Source organism: Acomys minous, assembly GCF_964271855.1.
Source record: "Acomys minous genome assembly, chromosome: 12".
In the NCBI taxonomy this organism is placed as follows: domain Eukaryota; kingdom Metazoa; phylum Chordata; class Mammalia; order Rodentia; family Muridae; genus Acomys; species Acomys minous.
The window spans coordinates 55,787,188-55,805,500 of NC_140493.1; the positions used below are offsets into that span (position 1 = coordinate 55,787,188).

Below are 18,313 nucleotides of genomic sequence, written 5' to 3' on the forward strand. Positions count from 1 at the left end.
ATCATAATATAAAGCTGTTGTGATCAAAGCAGTGTGTCAGTGGTATAAAAACAGAGATGTTGACCAATGGGCAGGCACAACAGTGAGCCTTGAAATCCACATGTATGTACAGTCAGCTAACTTTCATGAGGCCACCAATAGAACAGAAAGAAAAGATCTATCTCTTCAAGAAAACGGTGTTGGGAAAACTGAATTTCCACATATAAAAAGATAAAACTGGATGTTCCCTGTAGAAAATATACAGTTAGTCAAAATCGATAAAAGGCCCAAATGTAACCTCTGAAATCATAAAATTTGCAGAAAAAGACATAAGGGAGAAACTCCTGGATATTTGGATATCAGACCAAAAATTTGCAGTGTAGGCACTACTTCAAACTAAATAGTATCTGCACAGCAAAAGAAACAGCACAATAAAAAAATCCATAAGTACCTGTCAAGTTAGAAGCTCATAGCCACAATTTACAAAGTAGTCTTAGACTATTAAAACAAATAATGTAATTTCAAAATGAACAAAGGATCTGAGCAGAAATTTCTTCAATGATGACATAAGAATGTATAATATATATATATATATATATATATATATATATATATATATATGAAAATGCCAATAATCCTTTGAGAAATACAAATTAGAACCATCAGGCTACATCGTACCTCATCTGTTTAATGGCTAATATAAAAGACAGGAGCTAAATGTTGGTTAGGTTATTCAGAAAAGAAACCCTGGTGAACTGTTGGTAGGATTACACGTTAGAGTCCACCACTCCAGAAAGCACTGTGGAAGCTCCTAAGAAAATTAAACACAGACCTACTATATGACACAGATTACAATCTTAAGTTATCTGAATTCTTAAAAACAAGAGACATTGAAGTGCTCAGCTCTAAATGGGGAACCTATACACTGCCCCCCCCAAAGGTTCAGGGATCACAGCAGAGGATGAGCTTGAACGATGTTAAGCACCAAAGGTGCTGGGATGAGATCAAGGACACAGTTCTGCAGACACAACAAGCAGATGCCTTTATGAATCCCCTGAGACTGTGATAGCTAGGCTGATAGGCACTTCTCAAGCTCAAGCCTGACAAACTCCCTGCACGAGGAGAGGTGGGGTGAGCATGACCTCCCTCCTCTAGCCAACAAGCTACTAGCATTTGGTTGCTGCTAGGGAAAAAAAAATTGATTTCTTCAACAGGATGACATCTGGTCTATTGGCCACACTCCAAGGCAGGTTCCAGGCCCAGGAGCAGTCAGCCAATACAAACTGGAACTTATGGGTTTGTTGTTGTTGTTGTTGTTGTTGTTGTTGTTTTTGAAGAGAGAAAATTTGAAGTCATATGGATAGGAAGATGAGAAAAGATCTAGGAAGAGTTGGTGATGGAGGATGATATGGTAAAATAAACTATGTAATTCTCAAAAATAAAAGCAAAAGGATTCTTTTAAAAGGGTATCTGGGCTCTGGAGAGACTGCTCAACAATTCAGATCACTGGCTGCTCTTTCAGAGGACCCTGGCTCAACTTCCAGCACCCACACGGCAGCTCACAACTGTCTGTAACTCCAGTTCCAGGTTTCCGACACCCTCACACAGACATACTTGCATTTTTATAAAATAAAAGTAAATTATCGGGGTTTTTTTAAAAAAGATATCTGAACTCTCATACCCACTACAATATTATTCACAAAGAGCTGAGATACGGTAATGTGCTATAAAACTAGTAGGATCCTGCCATTTGATCCACCGTAGACGGACTCAGAATAAATGCTTAGCTGAGGCCAATGTACAAACATACATAGTCCCCAATCTGAATGACACACGGCATCATAAAAACAAATCAATATCAAGCTGGAAACAACAGTACTTACCAGTGGCAGTTCTGGAGAAACATACTGGGAAATACAGGCTAAAAATTCCCAAGTAGCAGGTATGGAAGATGAATAGGGCTACAGTTTAATATATTAAGTTGGGAGTATATTTAAGAGAATTGTTCTCTGGATTTAAAAAAAAACAATTTTATATGCATTTATGCAAAAAGAAACTATATGAGATATAATGACGTTTAGAAATATTTTCATATGTGCTAGATAGATAAAGATTTGTAAAGCATCTTTGGAGTAGTGACCTTATACTTCCGGCTATAAAAACTGGCCTCACTAGATTTAGAAGGGACGCATGTGTAAATGCCTCTTTGCCCTTTCTACTACCATCCATGTGATCATGTAACGACTAAGCCAATACTGATTTTTCTTGTGTGTGTATAAGTGTTTTGCCTGCATTTTAGGTATATTCACCACATGCATGCTCAGTGCCTGTGGAGGCTGGAAGACACCATTGAATGCTCTAGACCTGGAGTTACAGGCAGTTGTAACTTGCTACGCGTGTCCTAGAAATGAACTCAAGGTTCTCTGCCAGAGCAGTGAGTGATCTATGCCACTGAGTCAGCTGTCCAGCCCCAATGACCAGTATATTTTTTTTAAAATGTACTCATATGGCAAATTTCTCAAGTGATACTTCCTTCAGGCCTCTATCTTCATCAATAGTTTTAAATCTTATCTCATGAGGCTTTCATCATAAACTAGTAAATACTAGTAAACACGATAAACTAGTACTAGCTCATATACAAATCTTTGTCTCTTATTATTATTTTAATGTTTTGTACCACATAATTAATTCGAGGATATATAATTCCTAACGACTTGGGCTTTGATTGAGAATGTGAAGCTAACGATTTTATAGTTATCCAAAGACTGGTAACATGCAGACCTTACTTAGGGATAGGAATACCAGAACTAGACAGGAAGAGGAAAAGAATGTGAAACTCCTCTGTAAAAGTCTGAAGGGCTGCAGTCACCATCAAAGGCAAATCTCAAAGGAATGAAGAGATCTTTTTAGGAGCCACTCCCTGCCCCGAAAGACCATCTGCTGACAGCCTCAAACCTCAGGCAGCTGACCACAATGCCTGCTAATTTATAATGCCCTGTCAACATCTTCAGTCTGTATTTCTTCTCTATCAGGGTAGAACCTGGACCACACTGAGCAGGAAGGTAGAGTAATCCTCTGCAAGCTGGAAATCCACTTGGTCCTGGGTTAAGCTTCTGAGAGTCTCAGAGGAAGCCGTTCTACCCACGACCTTCCAGGGGGATGAACGGGATCCAATCAGAGCTCAACAGTGTTTAATGTGCCTACGTTTGAGGAAGGAAGGCCAGGAATTAAAGCTGAGATTTAAATTACTGTTTACAATAGTCCCTGCCCTTGTGAGCCCATTTCCCCCTTAGTTAATCAAGAGGGATTCTTTCTCCATCCTATTGATGTTATCACATGCTGCTGAACTCAGAGAAAACATCGGAGGGATTTCTAGATAGAGTTTTATAACATTTCCCAAACTGACTCCCAGGGCATGAATAACTGACACAATAAAAAACTGACGCCAGCTTCTTTCTTTCATTTTTATTCAAGTGAATGTGTCTATCAGAAGAAAATAACCTTTATACTTTTCATAATGCTCACAGGAAACACTTTCCAATGTACGCCAGACTTAAGAGGAATGCACAGAATGTAAAGTCTAAATCAGTGAAGATTGAAAAAAAAAAGTCTGTTTGTCTTCTAGAAATGACTCGGTGCTGAGTCCTGCACATTTTTATCTGGTCTAATTCACTGAACAGATGCTGTCTCTCTGTCCACATGACTTATCTTTAGAGTCCTCTTTAAAATATTTATTTACTTGATGTTCTGAAGGTTCAGACAAGTCTCTTTGCCTGCTACCAAGTTCATATCATTAAAAACAAAGAGGAATGTCTGGTTTTAGACCTGACCATTTGGCATTGGATAACCAACTGCTGAGCTCTTCCCTGGGGAAGATTATTTCTTCTGCTCTCAGCATTCCTTGGTTGCCTGTAGTGTTTTGTACAGGATTGAGCCCTCATACAAAGAACATTATGTAGACTAGCTGGTTTCACTTATTTGTTTAGCAAACACACACACACACACACACACACACACACACACACACACATACACACACAGACACACACACACATGCATGTAACAATTGATGAAAAAATGGGCCAGAAAATTAAAAAAACAAAAAGTAGAAATATATGGGAAGCTTAGAGGGAGAAAAGAAAAATGTAATTTTATTATAATCTCAAAAATAAAAGAAATAATTTAAAAATACATTAAGCTAATGGTTAATCATTAAAAACAAAAAAACAACAAATAGGCAGCCAGATGTGATGGTACATGCCTTTAAGCCTAGCACTCTGTGGGCTGAGCCAGGTAGATCTCTGAAATTTTAGGAAAAACTTGCTCTACATAGCAAGTTCCAGGCCAATTAGGGTTGCATAATGAGGCCTTGTCTCAAAATAAAATAAAAAGGTAAATTTGAAAGCATGCTTCAAATAGCATCCATGTATTTCATCTTTATATGGATTAAATCATTTTGATAGTTTAAAGGATTAATTTTAGAAATAATCTCTAAAATATTTTAAAATTTAATTTTATGCCATTGGAATAGTTTACTGTCTTAATATTAGTACATATTATATGCTAATGTATATTAATAGAACTTCTCCCCCAAAGAGGATAGAAAATAATAATTAGCCTTTCACAATCTGGACCTTATTTTTCCCTCTGGGCCTCAATGTTTCCATCTGGGAAATGAAGACAGACAATTTTCTACAATTTATTTCTAATGGTTATAGAATGAAAGGAGGCTAAAGCTTTGAATCTCTCGGGATTTGAATCTCATATATTATCATCTGGAGGAAGCTGAGCATCTTTTCACTCAGCTATGAAATGGGACCGAATGCTTGCTGTACTGAGGGCTACAGAAGTTTAACTGAGAACAAGCCTTTAATACTCTAGGACACTTTGTGCACCAACTGTATGCTCCTATAAATGGTGGGATCATATTTTAAGGTCAAGGAAAACATAAAGCTGAGCACATGATTTGATCCAGTACTTTCCATTCTGGCACTTGGAGAAGAAAGGAGGGGACATTTCAGTGTCCTGTTGCCACCAGAGATGTCCCTCTGCTGTGATGAAATGGGACCTGTCAGGGTTTAAAAACAGAACACTGTCAGGGCGATGGCACTACATCTTGGCAAGAAATGCTTCGCATAGTTTCCACCGTCACAGGCGCTCCTTCCCACTCACACCCTGCTTCTATTTAAATCCCAGGCACCTCTCTCGACCACACTCTGTCTTTAGTCAGTGTCCAGGCTGTCAGCAGAGAAGAAACAGGTAAGCATGGCTCCTGGAGAAACAGAGAGGGAGGCGGGAGCAGCCAAGAGTGCCCTCCGGAAGGTACGCACGGCAACCCTGGTTATCAACTTGGCCCGAGGTTGGCAGCAGTGGGCGAATGACAACAGCACCAGGCAGGCCCAGGAGCCTGCAGGCTGGCTGCCTGGAGCAACTCAGGACCCATGCCACACCCCTAAACCGGGGATATGCTCCGGTCCCCACCAGCACACCCCCAAACCTACCTCTCCAAAGCCTGATGGACATGGAGAGGGACAACGCTCAGAAGAAGCCACAGAGGTCTCGCACATCAAAAGGAAAGAGGTGACCAGAACAGTTGTCAGCAAGGCTTATGAGAGAGGAGGTGATGTGAACTATCTGAGCCACAGGTATGAGAATGATGGGGGCGTGTCTGAAGCTGTTCAGCCAGAGAATGACATTGATAGAATCCTCTTCAGTCATGACTCGCCAACACGGAGGAGAAAATGCACCAATCTGGTATCCGAGCTGACCAAAGGCTGGAAAGTGATGGAACAGGAGGAGCCCAAATGGAAGAGTGACAGCATAGACACAGAAGACAGTGGCTACGGAGGGGACCTGGAAGAGAGGCCTGAACAAGAGGCAGCGCAGGTGGCTGCTGCCAGGATCAAACGCCCCTTGCTCTCCCAGTAAGTGAATGCATCCTTCCACTCCAGTTAGGAGAGGTTTTTAGGCTAGCACATCCCTGGCCTGAAAGGACAGTGCTAACTTCAGATGTGGCCCTTCTGGCTCCTGCCGTTACTCTTTCACCTCCAAGTGGGAAGTGATGTCAGCACTCTCCTCAGGAGGTTTCCTGAATTAGACTCGCACATGGACCCCTTCTGGGTGTGAGGAAAATGCATACAAGTGTAGAAAGTGAGACACCCAGAAACTAAGGCGCACCGAAGTCACAGGAACAGTAAGTGAGGCAGCTGAAAAGGCTGAACCGGAGTTTGTGTTATCACCCTTATGCTACACGCATTCCCTCAGTGTAAAGCAAAGTGTTGGCATAATTCATCTCAGTAACCTCCAAAGTGTAGGGTTTTAGTACAAGTATGTTGAAGAGCTTTAAAACATAGAGAAAAAATAATGGCTTTTTACTCTGTGTATGTGTGCACATGTGTGTGAGCGCAAGAGTACATATAAGTGTATGTATGTGTGCACATCTGACACTATGCATGGGTGTGGAGGCCAGAAAAGGATATCAGGTGTCTTGCATTGTTGCTCTCTGTACAAGACAAGGCATCTCACTAACCTGGTGCTAGATGTTTCCGCTCACCTGAGTGATCAGCAAGCATCCAGGAATCTGGTTGTCTGTTTGTCAGTGCTGTGATTACATGAACGTTGGCCGTGTGTCTTTATTTTATTTTTATATAGTGTCTGGGGATTCAAACTCAAGTCCTTGTGATGGAATAGCAAGAACTCTTACCCACTGAGCAATCTCTCCAACCTAGCTTGATGTTTACTCCCGCTCCCTTCCCCTACTCTAGTAAAGAGAATGCTTTCCTTGGGCTTCGGAATAGTTACCGATTTGTGAAAGGAGTCAGGAGCCTGGGTCTCAAGCTTGTTAGAAGGAGACCAAAGGTCACAGCTGCTGGTTGGCAATAATGGCACTGCTGTTTAGATGGTAATCGTGACACACATGGCTCCATTGATCCATTAATCAAATTCCTGATCATCCCTGGGCAGTGTCAATGCACAAAGGAGTAAACTCTGCCCAGCATTTCTGGGCATAGAGGGACGGGGAGCTGAGGTTCTTCAGCCACAAAGATAACTGGGCGCCAGCTGTGTGGTCGGTTGGGGCACCACAACTCCCTCTCTTCCTAACTACCTCAAACACTTACTAGCAAATTCCCGCTTATGCCCCTTGACATACTGATGCTGGGATTCAGGCGAAGGAATCTTACCATAGAATGTTCCAGTGACACTCCCCTTGAACAGATTATAAATAAAACCCCTGACTGTTTTGTTTTTCATTAATTGTATTGCCTTAAAAAGTATTCATATATCTACTGACAAAATGACACAAGCATGAGAAACCTGGTTCCCGCATTTTCACTATACTATTGATAAGCTACATTCATGGAAGAAAGCAGAATAAAGCTCATGCCATTTTTAGAGTTGGCAAATTTGGAAAAGGTTTGTGTATGTTTATGTTAAAGAAGCTAAACTTTCTAAGGTACTTTACCTATCATATCTAGAAGAATTAGTCACTGCATATTCCTAGAGAGGAAATTGTTATTAACTATGGTAGGTGTAGGCTCTGAATTCAGTGTTGGTCTCCTAAAATATGGGGGATACAATAACTGTTTTGTTGTCAATTTATACTATTTTTTTTTCAAAGCGTAGTCTAAACTAGTGGTTCTCAACCTTCCTAATGCTGTGACCTGCTAACATAGTTCCTCATGTTGTGGTGACCCCTAACCATAGAATTATATGTTACCACTTTATAACTGTAATTTTGGCACTATTATGAATCTTAATGTAAACCCTTTCATACATTTTAACAATTCAAAATGTAAAGCCATACAGGATGTTTGTTGGTATAAAAAGAGCCATTGTGGCATATATCTTCCACGTGTTTTAAAATTGACTTATTTCCTAATTCTTTTTTTTTTCTAACAGTTCCTTTTATTTTGGGGATTTACAGTATTTCAGTGTAATAAGATTTAGAAAAGATTCTCTTAAAAGATGATGGCTTCCTCAGAGAAACAGCATTGGGTTCCAATATGTATAGCATCTAAGTTCATAATTCAAAGTAAAAGCCAGAAATTATACCTAACACACACACAAACACACACGTGCGCGCACGCACACACACATGCCATAGAACGTGCAGTTTAAGCAAATCACCTCTGAACACTGGTGTGACGATTTTCTGCTATACCTTCCTTTCCTTTATCAAAATAAAAAAAATACGCATAATACTCACATAGATTTAATAGTCATGTGGATGCCAATGTAATGCTCTTCATGTGTGCTTACCATCATTACATTCTTCAGCCTGGTGCCTCTATGCTTTAGTTACAAATGAAACTCTGTTACTTGAGCTATTTTTGTGTATATTTTTCGGGTACTTTTCCCACTATGCAGTGGCTACCCGAACAGGGCTTAGAAGGTACGCTATAAAGGCCAGATGGAGTAGCTAAGCAGTGAGGGCGTCTAAAAGGCCAAGCATATACTTTAGCATGGGACAGAGCTCCAGGTGTGCTAATGACTTTACTGCATCACGTGACACACTTGTCACCTGAGCAAAACTTAGGAAGTAGGTACCTCCTGAAATACCCCATGCTTTGTAGCTGGCGGACACTCATTTTCAAACTCGCCATTCCGTCTTTTTCCTTAAGATAGCTGGGATCCTTAGATTACACCTGTCTTCAGCTCTGTGGTTTCCAGGGCACAGAGAGCTTGCTCTTCTTAGATTTTGCATCCCACTCTGAGAAGATGAGCAGACAGCTGATGGCCAAGCAGTGACAGCTCAATTGGGGCGGGTGGAGTGACATCTAGTGTACTTCGATTTGGTTGCTTTTAGCATTTTTTTTCAAACCCAAGGGATTGCAATAAACTTGTACCGTGCATAGTATTGTGTGCTGTTTTCCCAAGTCAACCTTGCTGCATGTTTTTCTCCACATGGCTATGGGGAAAAAGTGTCCTATCAGAGAATCCCTTCCCATTCTAAGTGTGAGGCTGTATAGCCATAGGACTTTCTGAAACAAACACGGGAATTAGTGAAAGTTCGCCACCTAGTGGTTATTTTCTTTCTTTCTTGGAAAATGATTATTGGGAGAGTGCATTTAAAGCACATACAGGGTTGGTGTCTGCACTTGCTGGGCTGCCTATCCTCCTTAGAGCAAGCGTCCCCTGACTCCACAATGATATACAAGTCTCATACACTCAGGGCTACCCTGGCAGAACAGAGCTCACGACCACAAGGATAGAGGGCTGAAAAGCCTTAGAAACAGTAACTGTGATTCACTGACCCATTTGTCATCCGAGCAGAATTTAGGGCGTTTACACATCAGCAGATAAGCCTGGCTGCCTCTTGGGCTTAGGGAGTGACCTATGAGTGCTCCCAGGGTCCCGTCATACCACTCATAGAGATAACTCAAGAGCTGGTCACATCTTCCATTGCAGTGCGTCCAGGCATGAGGCCACCGAGGGTTCTGGGGAGTAAAAGTAGGCGCTTTGTAAAGATGGGGTAGTTTTCCTTTTTGTTTTTAACAAAGAAAAGTGAGGGAAAGTCTAAGTTGGAGATATAGAAACATCAGAGAAGTTCTTTTCAATGCCAACATTTAGCTATTTGAACATTAGGTCTGCATCCACATAGCCTAATGCAGCTTCAAAAGCTGGCTTTTACAGTTTTGTGCTTACTAAAGAAAATGCATTCCGAATTCCAAGGGAGCAAGCAGGTGAGGTGCCCCACCTCAACACACACATCTCTGAAATACAATTCAGTCATCACATACTATCCCTGAGCGCTGGTGGCATCACACTGAATTTAACTTTGGTTTTGCAGAATTCTTCCTCTGCTACAGGCTCAAACAGTATTTCTTAAGGGCTACATCCTGACCTCTTGTGACAGTTTAACTCGGCTTCGAATGCCAGTCTTAGCCTACCACTTAACAGTTCTGTCTTTAGCATGCTCCTTAATCTTCCAAGCTTCAGTTTCTTCTTCGGCCCAGATGAAATACTTATCCATCTTACAGATGACCGTGGAGACTAATGATGAAGCGTTTGGAAGAATGCCAGCATGTAGCGCCCAAAAAGTGTTCTTATTGCTAGCAAATGGTTTCTATTTGTGCAACCTGATCACCTGAAAAATGTGTGTGCATCACTACTGGTATAAACAGGCTCTCATGAAAAACAAATGAGCAAAACTCGATGTGTAACCGTTCCGATCTGTAGTCGTACCCAATGCACGCTTGGGAAACGGCTGGTTGGAGAAGTCGTCTGAAAACCGACCACAGTTCAGGAGTGTTCATTGTGCGACATGTTAGAAGCACACACTTTCGCACTCTATGGAAGGTTGTGTGGTTGTTTTGTTTTTTTAAAGATTTATTTATTTATTTATTTTATTATGTATACAGTGCTCTGCCTGCATGTGTACCTGCAGGCCAGGAGAGGGCATCAGATCACATTATAGATGGTTGTGAAACACCACGTGGTTGCTGGGAATTGAACTCAGGATCTTTGGAAGAACAGTCAGTACTCTTAACCTCTGAGCCATCTCTCCAATCCCTTGGTTTTTTGTTTTGTTTTGTTTTTTTTGTTTTTTGTTTTGTTTTTGTTTTTAACTTGAGTGATATTAGTGATTAGTTCACTAGTTACAGAGTAAGTGATCTATGACATATGTCAAAGTAAAAGAAATTTTTTTTGATAAGTAGTTGACAGAAACTATACATGGGAAATACAAAGAAAGAACGGCACTACCTGTTCCTGTATTAACCCTGCTTCTTTGCCACCTCTCCTTCAGGGCAAACAGATACGCAGAGACACTCAACTGCAAGGCCCATCGGAAATACAGCCAAGTGGGAAACTTGAAGGGCAGATGGCAGCAGTGGGCTGATGAACACATACAGTCACAGAAGCTCAATCCCTTCAGTGAGGAATTTGACTATGACCTGGCCATGTCCACTCGGCTACACAAGGGAGATGAGGGCTATGGCCGTCCCAAGGAGGGAAGCAAGACAGCGGAAAGAGCCAAGCGAGCGGAGGAGCACATCTATCGGGAAATTATGGAATTGTGCTTTGTTATCCGCACAATGGCTCGCCACAGGCGGGATGGCAAGATCCAGGTGACTTTTGGAGAACTCTTTGATAGGTATGTTCGTATTTCAGATAAAGTGGTGGGCATCCTCATGCGTGCCCGGAAACACGGACTGGTGCACTTTGAAGGAGAGATGCTCTGGCAAGGCCAGGATGACCACGTTGTGATTACTCTTCTTGAGTAAGCCCTCAGGAACTCAATTCCCCATTACTCTACTGTTGAATGCTAATGTATTACAATTTAAGGGCAAGCTGCTCTGGAATGTTCTCAATAAAATGATTTTCTATAAATGGCTTTTGGTACTGTCTCTATGGGATGTCTACATGAAGATTCTGGCAGAGCACACTCAGAACATTTTAGAAGAATACAGACTATTACTCATAATCAGTATATTGATATTTGAAATTCCTCTTACCTTCTCAGGCAAAAATCCTTGGCCTTCATTGAAATTATTACAGATTTAGAATCAGACATAACAGGTAAGAAAACTGACCTTGGATAAACAGCATCACAATGTAAGACATTTTCAGGGGAAATTTTCCATTAAATTGTATACAATTAAAAGTTTGGCTTAAAAAAAAAATATCATCAGCCCAGAGTGCCTCCAGCTTTATTAACTAGGGATGACTTCACACCCTGCTACGTCAGCCTCTACGTCCTTAGTACTAGGACTGTAGGCTTACACTCAATCATTCCCACTTTGTAAAGAACTGGGGATTAAACCCGGGGCCTCACGCCTGCCAAGGAAGTACTCTATTTACCAGAATACTCTCCAATCCTTCGAAAAAAATATCGCATCATCTTTGGTGCATAACCAGTTAGTATTAAAATGTTTAAAATCCTCTGTGTGGCTCAATCCCAGCAGGATTCCTTTGGTCAGCCTTCCTCTTCTTGATCTGGACAAGTCAGGTAGAAACAGATGCTATCAATGGCCTTATGACCGAGAAAGAGAGTACATTACCTTGAAAGTGGGGTGCAAGTCGGAGGTTCGGATTTGTCCCTTGTGGAGCTCCATGAACACACTTTCAAGCACATACTTTCTAACAAGTAAAACTGATTATTCTCAGATTATGTTCTGTTTCCTCTACAAATAACATTCTCTCTAAAGATGTTTCTGAATTTGTTAGGTATTATTCCGAATACTTAATAAGCATCTGCTTTCTTAGCAGAAGGGGTATAGCGACCTTAGAATACTCATTTACAGAATTCTAGCTTACATGGAGTTACTCCTGTGTCATTAGAAATGTTGATAATCAGGAAAGGAACTGGCATTTGAGAGAGAAAAATCCAGAAACAAGCCAAGTATGCATGTGATCCCACTTTGCCATACAATATGGAAAAGATTTTCAGTGTCTTATGTTAAAAAAAAAAGTTGAGCTTTGAATAATCCTATGCTGGACCCTGTAAAATCTTTCTATACAGAGATGAGAAAGTAGTTGAAATGTTGATCCTAGGAACTAGAAACATCCCAAATTTAACTGATTGGGTTTTTATTTTAAATACACACACACACACACACACACACACACACACACACACACACACACACGCATGCACACAGTGTTTTGGAATTTAATCTAAAAATAATACAAGGATGTATCAGCTCTTACTCTGCTCTTTTTGTTATTTCCAGTCTGACACGGTTCTTACTGTGGCAACATGTGTACATGTTATACATATGAAATTTTGATGGCAGTATTAGGACTAGTGACACATAAACTAGTTTGGAAACAAAATCATGTATGTTTCCTTTAAAGTATTAGAACTTTCAGTTTGAAGCAATCATTCTTGACAATTTCTAAAGTAGCAATGTTGGATTCCTATTATATTGATATATAATAATTTGACATTTTTTGCACTTAATACAAAGTATTATAACCATTTTAATTTTAGCATCTTTTTTACATTAGGGGAAACTATTGGTCACTGCTAACACGGACTATAAGGAAGTCAGTGTTAACTTCCTTGTATTAAGTTAGGTTTTTCTTTACCACAGAAGAACTGATACTATTTTTGTTTGTTGTTTGTTTTGGTAACTTTTATGTTTTATGGCATTTTCTTTGTTAGAATAGGAAGATGTCTCAGGTTTTAAATTTAGCGATTCTATGAAAAATTTCTCAACTGAATATTTATAGGATTTTTTAAAATTTTCCATTTATTGGCAAAAATGTAAGCAACACTAATCATCAAGGCTCTAAGCAAAAATAATGACATACATACAAAACGTATTTTAATCATAGCTATTTTTAAATGCTGACACCAATTGGCAGCCATTTTCTAAAAAAATTTATATTTTAACTTATTTTTATTTATTCAGATTACAGCCCAAATGTTATCCCCTTGCTTGTGTCTTCCCACTCCCACACTCCCTCCCTCCTCTGCCCTATTCTCCTCCCCTAGATCTCTGACAGAAGGGGTCCTCCTGGACGAGTGCTGAGAGTGGTATGGAAGAATGGGGGAGATGGAAGGACCCAGAGGGCTCAGGAGCCCCACAAGGAGACCATCAAGGCCAGCGGATCTGGACCCAGGGGGACCTGCAGAAACTATGGCATCAACCAAGGACAGTGCACCCAGTAAACCTAGACTTCCGGTTCAGATCTGGCCAATGAACAGCTCATTCTCCAGGGTTGTGTGGAGAGCGGGAACTGCCTCTGACATGAACTCTGGTGTTCCTGCTATGATAACTCCCCTTGGTGGAGAGGCCAGGCAGCACACAGACGAAGGGGAAGCAGGCTATCTGGATGAGACCTGGTAGGCTGTGGGCAATCCCAGTTCTGAAACCTCTTTCACACTTCTCTCCTTACCACCTTTTTAAAATTCTTACTGGGGCCTCATTTCTTTTTTTCCTCTGGATTTTACAATAGACTTGCTTATTTTTCCTTCCATCTCTAGTTTTTCCTCTATTAACCTATTTTTTTTTTCATAGAGAATTTTCCTAAAGGGCACATCTGTCCATGTCATTCCTCTACTCAATTGTTCTCTAAAGCTCCGTGAGATTAAAAAATAAGAAGCTGGTTGGTGCTGTGCACGAGGCCGGCTCTTCATGATACTGGGCTGTATGTTAAGCACTCTCCCCCCTCCTGCAACACTTCACACCCATCAGATCCCTTCCATGCCTGCTGGCATGTGGCTCTCCAAACGCTGCCAACAGCAGCGCTGCCTCTAGCTGAGTTCAAACCTTGGCACGCTAGCAGGGCACTTGTCAGGAGACAGTAGTAGGCTTATTACCAGTTGTTAGGTACGGAAGTGACTTGATTACTGAATAAATCCAAACTCACTTGCATTTATGCATTTCATTTTATTTGGTATTACATCTCTATGACCTTGTTGTAGTTGAAATCCATTACTGGATGTTTTAAAGTTTTATGATTAGTCAGCTCCACAAAGACAATAATACTGCTGTGGAAGACTAAGGGGGGGAGGGACACATGTATTTACAATTCCCTATATTATAATATAAACATTTAACTTAGACACTATTACCTAACTTGTAATGAGAGCTTTACACAGACGAGGAAACGATGCCGTTTCTGTTCATCTTTAGCAACAGCGTGTCGTAGCACACCAGAGATTTTGATTAACATTATAGTTTCTTTAGATAATTATCTAAACTGTTCCCAAAAGAACTAGGTATTTTTTTAAGAGTTATATAACTAAGACTACTTAAGCCAACATACTTGGCTGATAATTTCATTTTTCAGAATAATTTAAAGTGCTATAAGCAACCTGGCAGTCAACACTTTCTATAAGAACAAAACTATCTTTAAACATCAATTTACAAGATATACAACGTTGGTGTGGAACAGCTGAATTTTCAGCACGAAGTCACTGTCACAAGTAGAACAGCAGGATTTATTTTTGCATAACATGAAGCTCTGAAATTCAACTGATGAATTGTTGCCACAATGGCTTATTGTTGGTTTTCTACAAGAAAGAATACAACTGCTAAGTTTATTCTATCTTTTCATGTTTGAGGCCACTTGACAGTAAGCTTGCACATTCACCAAGTCTACTGAGCTACAGTATTGTCTACCACAGTCGCTGCTCTTTTGTAAGAGCAGGTGCTAATGGTAATTGATAACATATACCACTCAAAAACAAGAAAAAAAAGTTCTTATTTCAAAACAAGTTTTTCCTTTTGAGTAGAAAAAAAAAAAAACAAAACAAAAATGTATTTGGGGAGTTGGTATACAACAAAGCTAAAACAACAGAACTGTAAAACGGTATATCTGACACAATGTTGAAATATGCAAGTTTTAGTTTTTGTACTTATGATAATGCCCTATTAAGCTACAAATATGTAAATAGTATTACTTAATATATTAAGTCCAATAGGATCATCGAATTCCAATTCTCCGCTGCCAAATTGTAACTCTTTATCTGACAATTAAGTGATGAAAACGTGAGCCCAAACCTGCAGACCATGTGTCTGTGGTCTATGCTGACCAGGCTTCTCAAATGTCATTGTCTTAAAATGAAACGGAGAATGTTTACAAAATGAATAAAGAGAATGCTGCCATGAATTAGAACTGTACGAGGTCTATGAAGCATGTATTAGTTTGGCATGTGGTTTCTCATTCAGAAGAAAATGGTAAGCAGGCCAAATGTCACTTGTGTCAACTCCAGCAGATACAAAAGTATCCAGACCCCATTTCCTCAATGCCCCGAGTACACTGCTCTATAAAAAGAAACAATACAGGTAAAAAAAAAAAAAAAAAAAGTTTGGACAACAGAGCACCATCCAATCAGGAGACTGAGAAAACAGGAACTGGAAATGAGGTGGCCTCTATGATCAAAATGCTGCAATGCGCTGACAAAAGCTCCACCCAGCTGTCACACTACAGGAACCCAGGCCATTGTGTAAACAAAAGAACTGTGGGACAGAAACATGATTTGAAAAATAAACTCCAAAATTATAGTAAATGGCAAAACAGATTGATTTTAAAGCACGAGTGACATGTTAATTGTATTGCTTCTCGAACATTCCAAACTATGCGTTGTTCATTCAGGTTTGGGCCCATGTCCTGCTATGACCGAGAGCACTGCATTTATTCAAAAGCCCAGATTTCAATGTCTTGGATAAAGAAATCTTCCTTCTTAGAAAGCGTATGATTCCCAAACGTTTTACAGGAATGGCTTCTTCCATGGTAAAGATCTCCATCAAGCCAAAGGGCAAATTCTCCTCTGAAATACATCAAGAACAACAGCTGTTAAATTCACACCCTAAATTATAAAGTAATTAACTGGGCTTTCAATGTCCACTAACTCAAGGACTATGAACTTCTCTAAACTTCCCCTTGTCCCTGCAGCAGCAGAGGAGGGACCTTAACACTACCAGACTAAACAAAATTGGGACATCAGAATATGGGGGAAAAGAAGGTTTTTATGGGTATTTTTAAGCTAAAGGGGTAAAACAAGTGGGCTCATACTGTTGAAGAAAAACAAAAACCCTGAACGTGGTGTTGCTGAATCTTATAACAGAAAAACAAACTTTTATGCTCATCCAAATAATGCTGAGAGAAAAACTAAAAGGAAACTATTGGTTTTGTCCTATATAACAAGCAAAGACAGCAGACTATCATGGGTCCTTGAACAGTCAAGACATAAAGGATTTAGAAAGCCAAATTTCAAAGAGCCAGAGCACAGTAAAGCAAAAGGTAGGTTTTAGTGGGCATCAGCAGCCAGCATTTTAAAAAGGAAGAAAAAAATACCAACTATGCAAAATATTATATACTTAAGCACCTTAAAATCATACTTTGTCATAATAGACAAGTTTAGATTCTAATGCCAGAATTTCCAAAGATTAATTATTTTGTAAATAATCTAAACATATTCTTTAAGAATCTCACAGTGAAATGTTTAAGAGACTTACCCTCCACCACCAAATGCTAATGAGTCCATGTCTCCTTTGATAAAAAACATATTATCCCCTGTCCACTTAAAGACCTATATAAATGAAAACAAATGTGCTGAATATATACTTGGAAAGAGTCAGCAATTAGTCTTCCCAAACTCAAGGGAGTTTTTACATGAGACACAACAACATACAAGCTTAGCATAAAAGGTTCTTGGGCTTTGGCTTTCAGTGTTTGATTCACTTTGAAAGTACACAGACAACTTTGCCTAACTCTCCATCCTATTGGCCAGATGAGAACTCTTCATCAATGTCCTCTCTTCTGATATTAACTGTGCTTCTAACACCAAACCTAGATGTTTTAAGTTGCTGAAGTGCCAAGATCTTTTGCGGAGGTCCGAAGTTCCTGTTTGTCATTTTTAGATTAACAATGCTCACTATTTTCCAAGTTAAGACATTTTAGAAATTTGAAAGGAAAACTAGACTTAGCAGTCTTGTTGTGTCTGTGGGTTTTTTAATACACACAAAAGTATAGGTAGGGGTACAAGGGCATGAGCACACATGTTGAGGCCAGAATCAGACATCACTCTTTCTCTTTGACATTTAGCCTTATTATACTGAGGCAGATCTCTCAGGAAACCACAAGTTTACAGATTAACAAATCCGGCTGGCCACAAGCTGTCACGACAGGTCACCTGTGTTAGTCCTCCTTCAGTGAGCCAGGCCCAGTCTTTATGGGTGCTGGGGGTACAGACTCAGGTCCTCATGATTGCAGAAGACTTAAGGAACTGTTTCCTGTACCCCAGCGTTATATTCTTATATACTTATTTCTAGTATTTTATAACTTTATCTAAACTAATTACTACAGCCTTAGTGCTTCATCTTTATGTTTTTCAAAATTATTGTATACATGCATGCATACATTATATATCAGATATCTTTTTCAGTCTCTCTTAGTAGAGCAGGCTGGTGCTTCAGTCGAGCCAGTTTCCTTTCTCCCCGGTTTCCTTTTTAAAAATGATTTTCCTTTGTTCTTTTCAGGAAGCTATTTCAACTCTTAGAATGTTTAATATGCTCAACATACACATTAATTCTCAAGAATCTTGTCCTAAGCTTTGCTTTCAACAAAGCCGATAACATGCCGGGTGACACCGTGCTCTCCCAGTGTTCTGATAACATTACGGTAGATTGTTATGAACAGTACCCATTCCCTTGATCTTTAAAATATCACGCTTTTGTAGATTTGCATATATGTGGCCAAAGGAACATTTTCATGTTCCCTAAAAGCTAGAGGACATATAGTGGGTGGTGCCTCTTTCCCTTTCTGTTTGTTTTGGCAAGTTACTGGAAGACTAACTGTTATGGTCACAAGTTTCCATACAGCTGTGACATTTCCGTTGCATATAGTTAATATACAACCACATTTATCAGACAGCTTT

General features: G+C 40.0%; 2 protein-coding genes across 11 annotated transcripts in view; one reads left to right on the plus strand and one right to left on the minus strand.

Annotated features, from left to right (window-relative positions):
* Nucleotides 1–5,169: 5,169 nt before the first annotated feature.
* ABRA (actin binding Rho activating protein) lies at nt 5,170–12,078 on the plus strand. The gene is made up of 2 exons (XM_084747927.1): nt 5,170–5,903; nt 10,727–12,078. Exons 1-2 carry the CDS (start codon nt 5,245–5,247, stop codon nt 11,202–11,204), a joined length of 1,137 nt encoding a protein of 378 aa, XP_084604053.1. The 5' UTR covers nt 5,170–5,244; the 3' UTR covers nt 11,205–12,078.
* A 2,220-nt stretch (nt 12,079–14,298) lies between these two features.
* OXR1 (oxidation resistance 1) overlaps nt 14,299–18,313 on the minus strand; it is a 325,549-nt gene continuing 321,534 nt past the window's right edge. For all 10 annotated transcript variants that reach the window (XM_084747931.1, XM_084747932.1, XM_084747934.1 and 7 more), the window contains 2 exons: nt 16,893–16,966; nt 14,299–16,204 (listed from right to left, as the gene is read on the minus strand). In XM_084747931.1, the coding sequence (XP_084604057.1) occupies nt 16,069–16,204; nt 16,893–16,966 (210 nt within the window). In that variant the 3' untranslated portion in view covers nt 14,299–16,068. The remainder of the gene's footprint in view (nt 16,205–16,892; nt 16,967–18,313) is intronic.

Bases quoted from the DNA above. Each gene is read 5' to 3' on its own strand.
- ABRA (XM_084747927.1), top strand. From the start codon at position 5,245: ATGGCTCCTGGAGAAACAGAGAGGGAGGCGGGAGCAGCCAAGAGTGCC. The intron at 5,904-10,726 runs GTAAGTGAATGC...CCTCTCCTTCAG, and splicing joins AAACGCCCCTTGCTCTCCCA to GGCAAACAGATACGCAGAGA.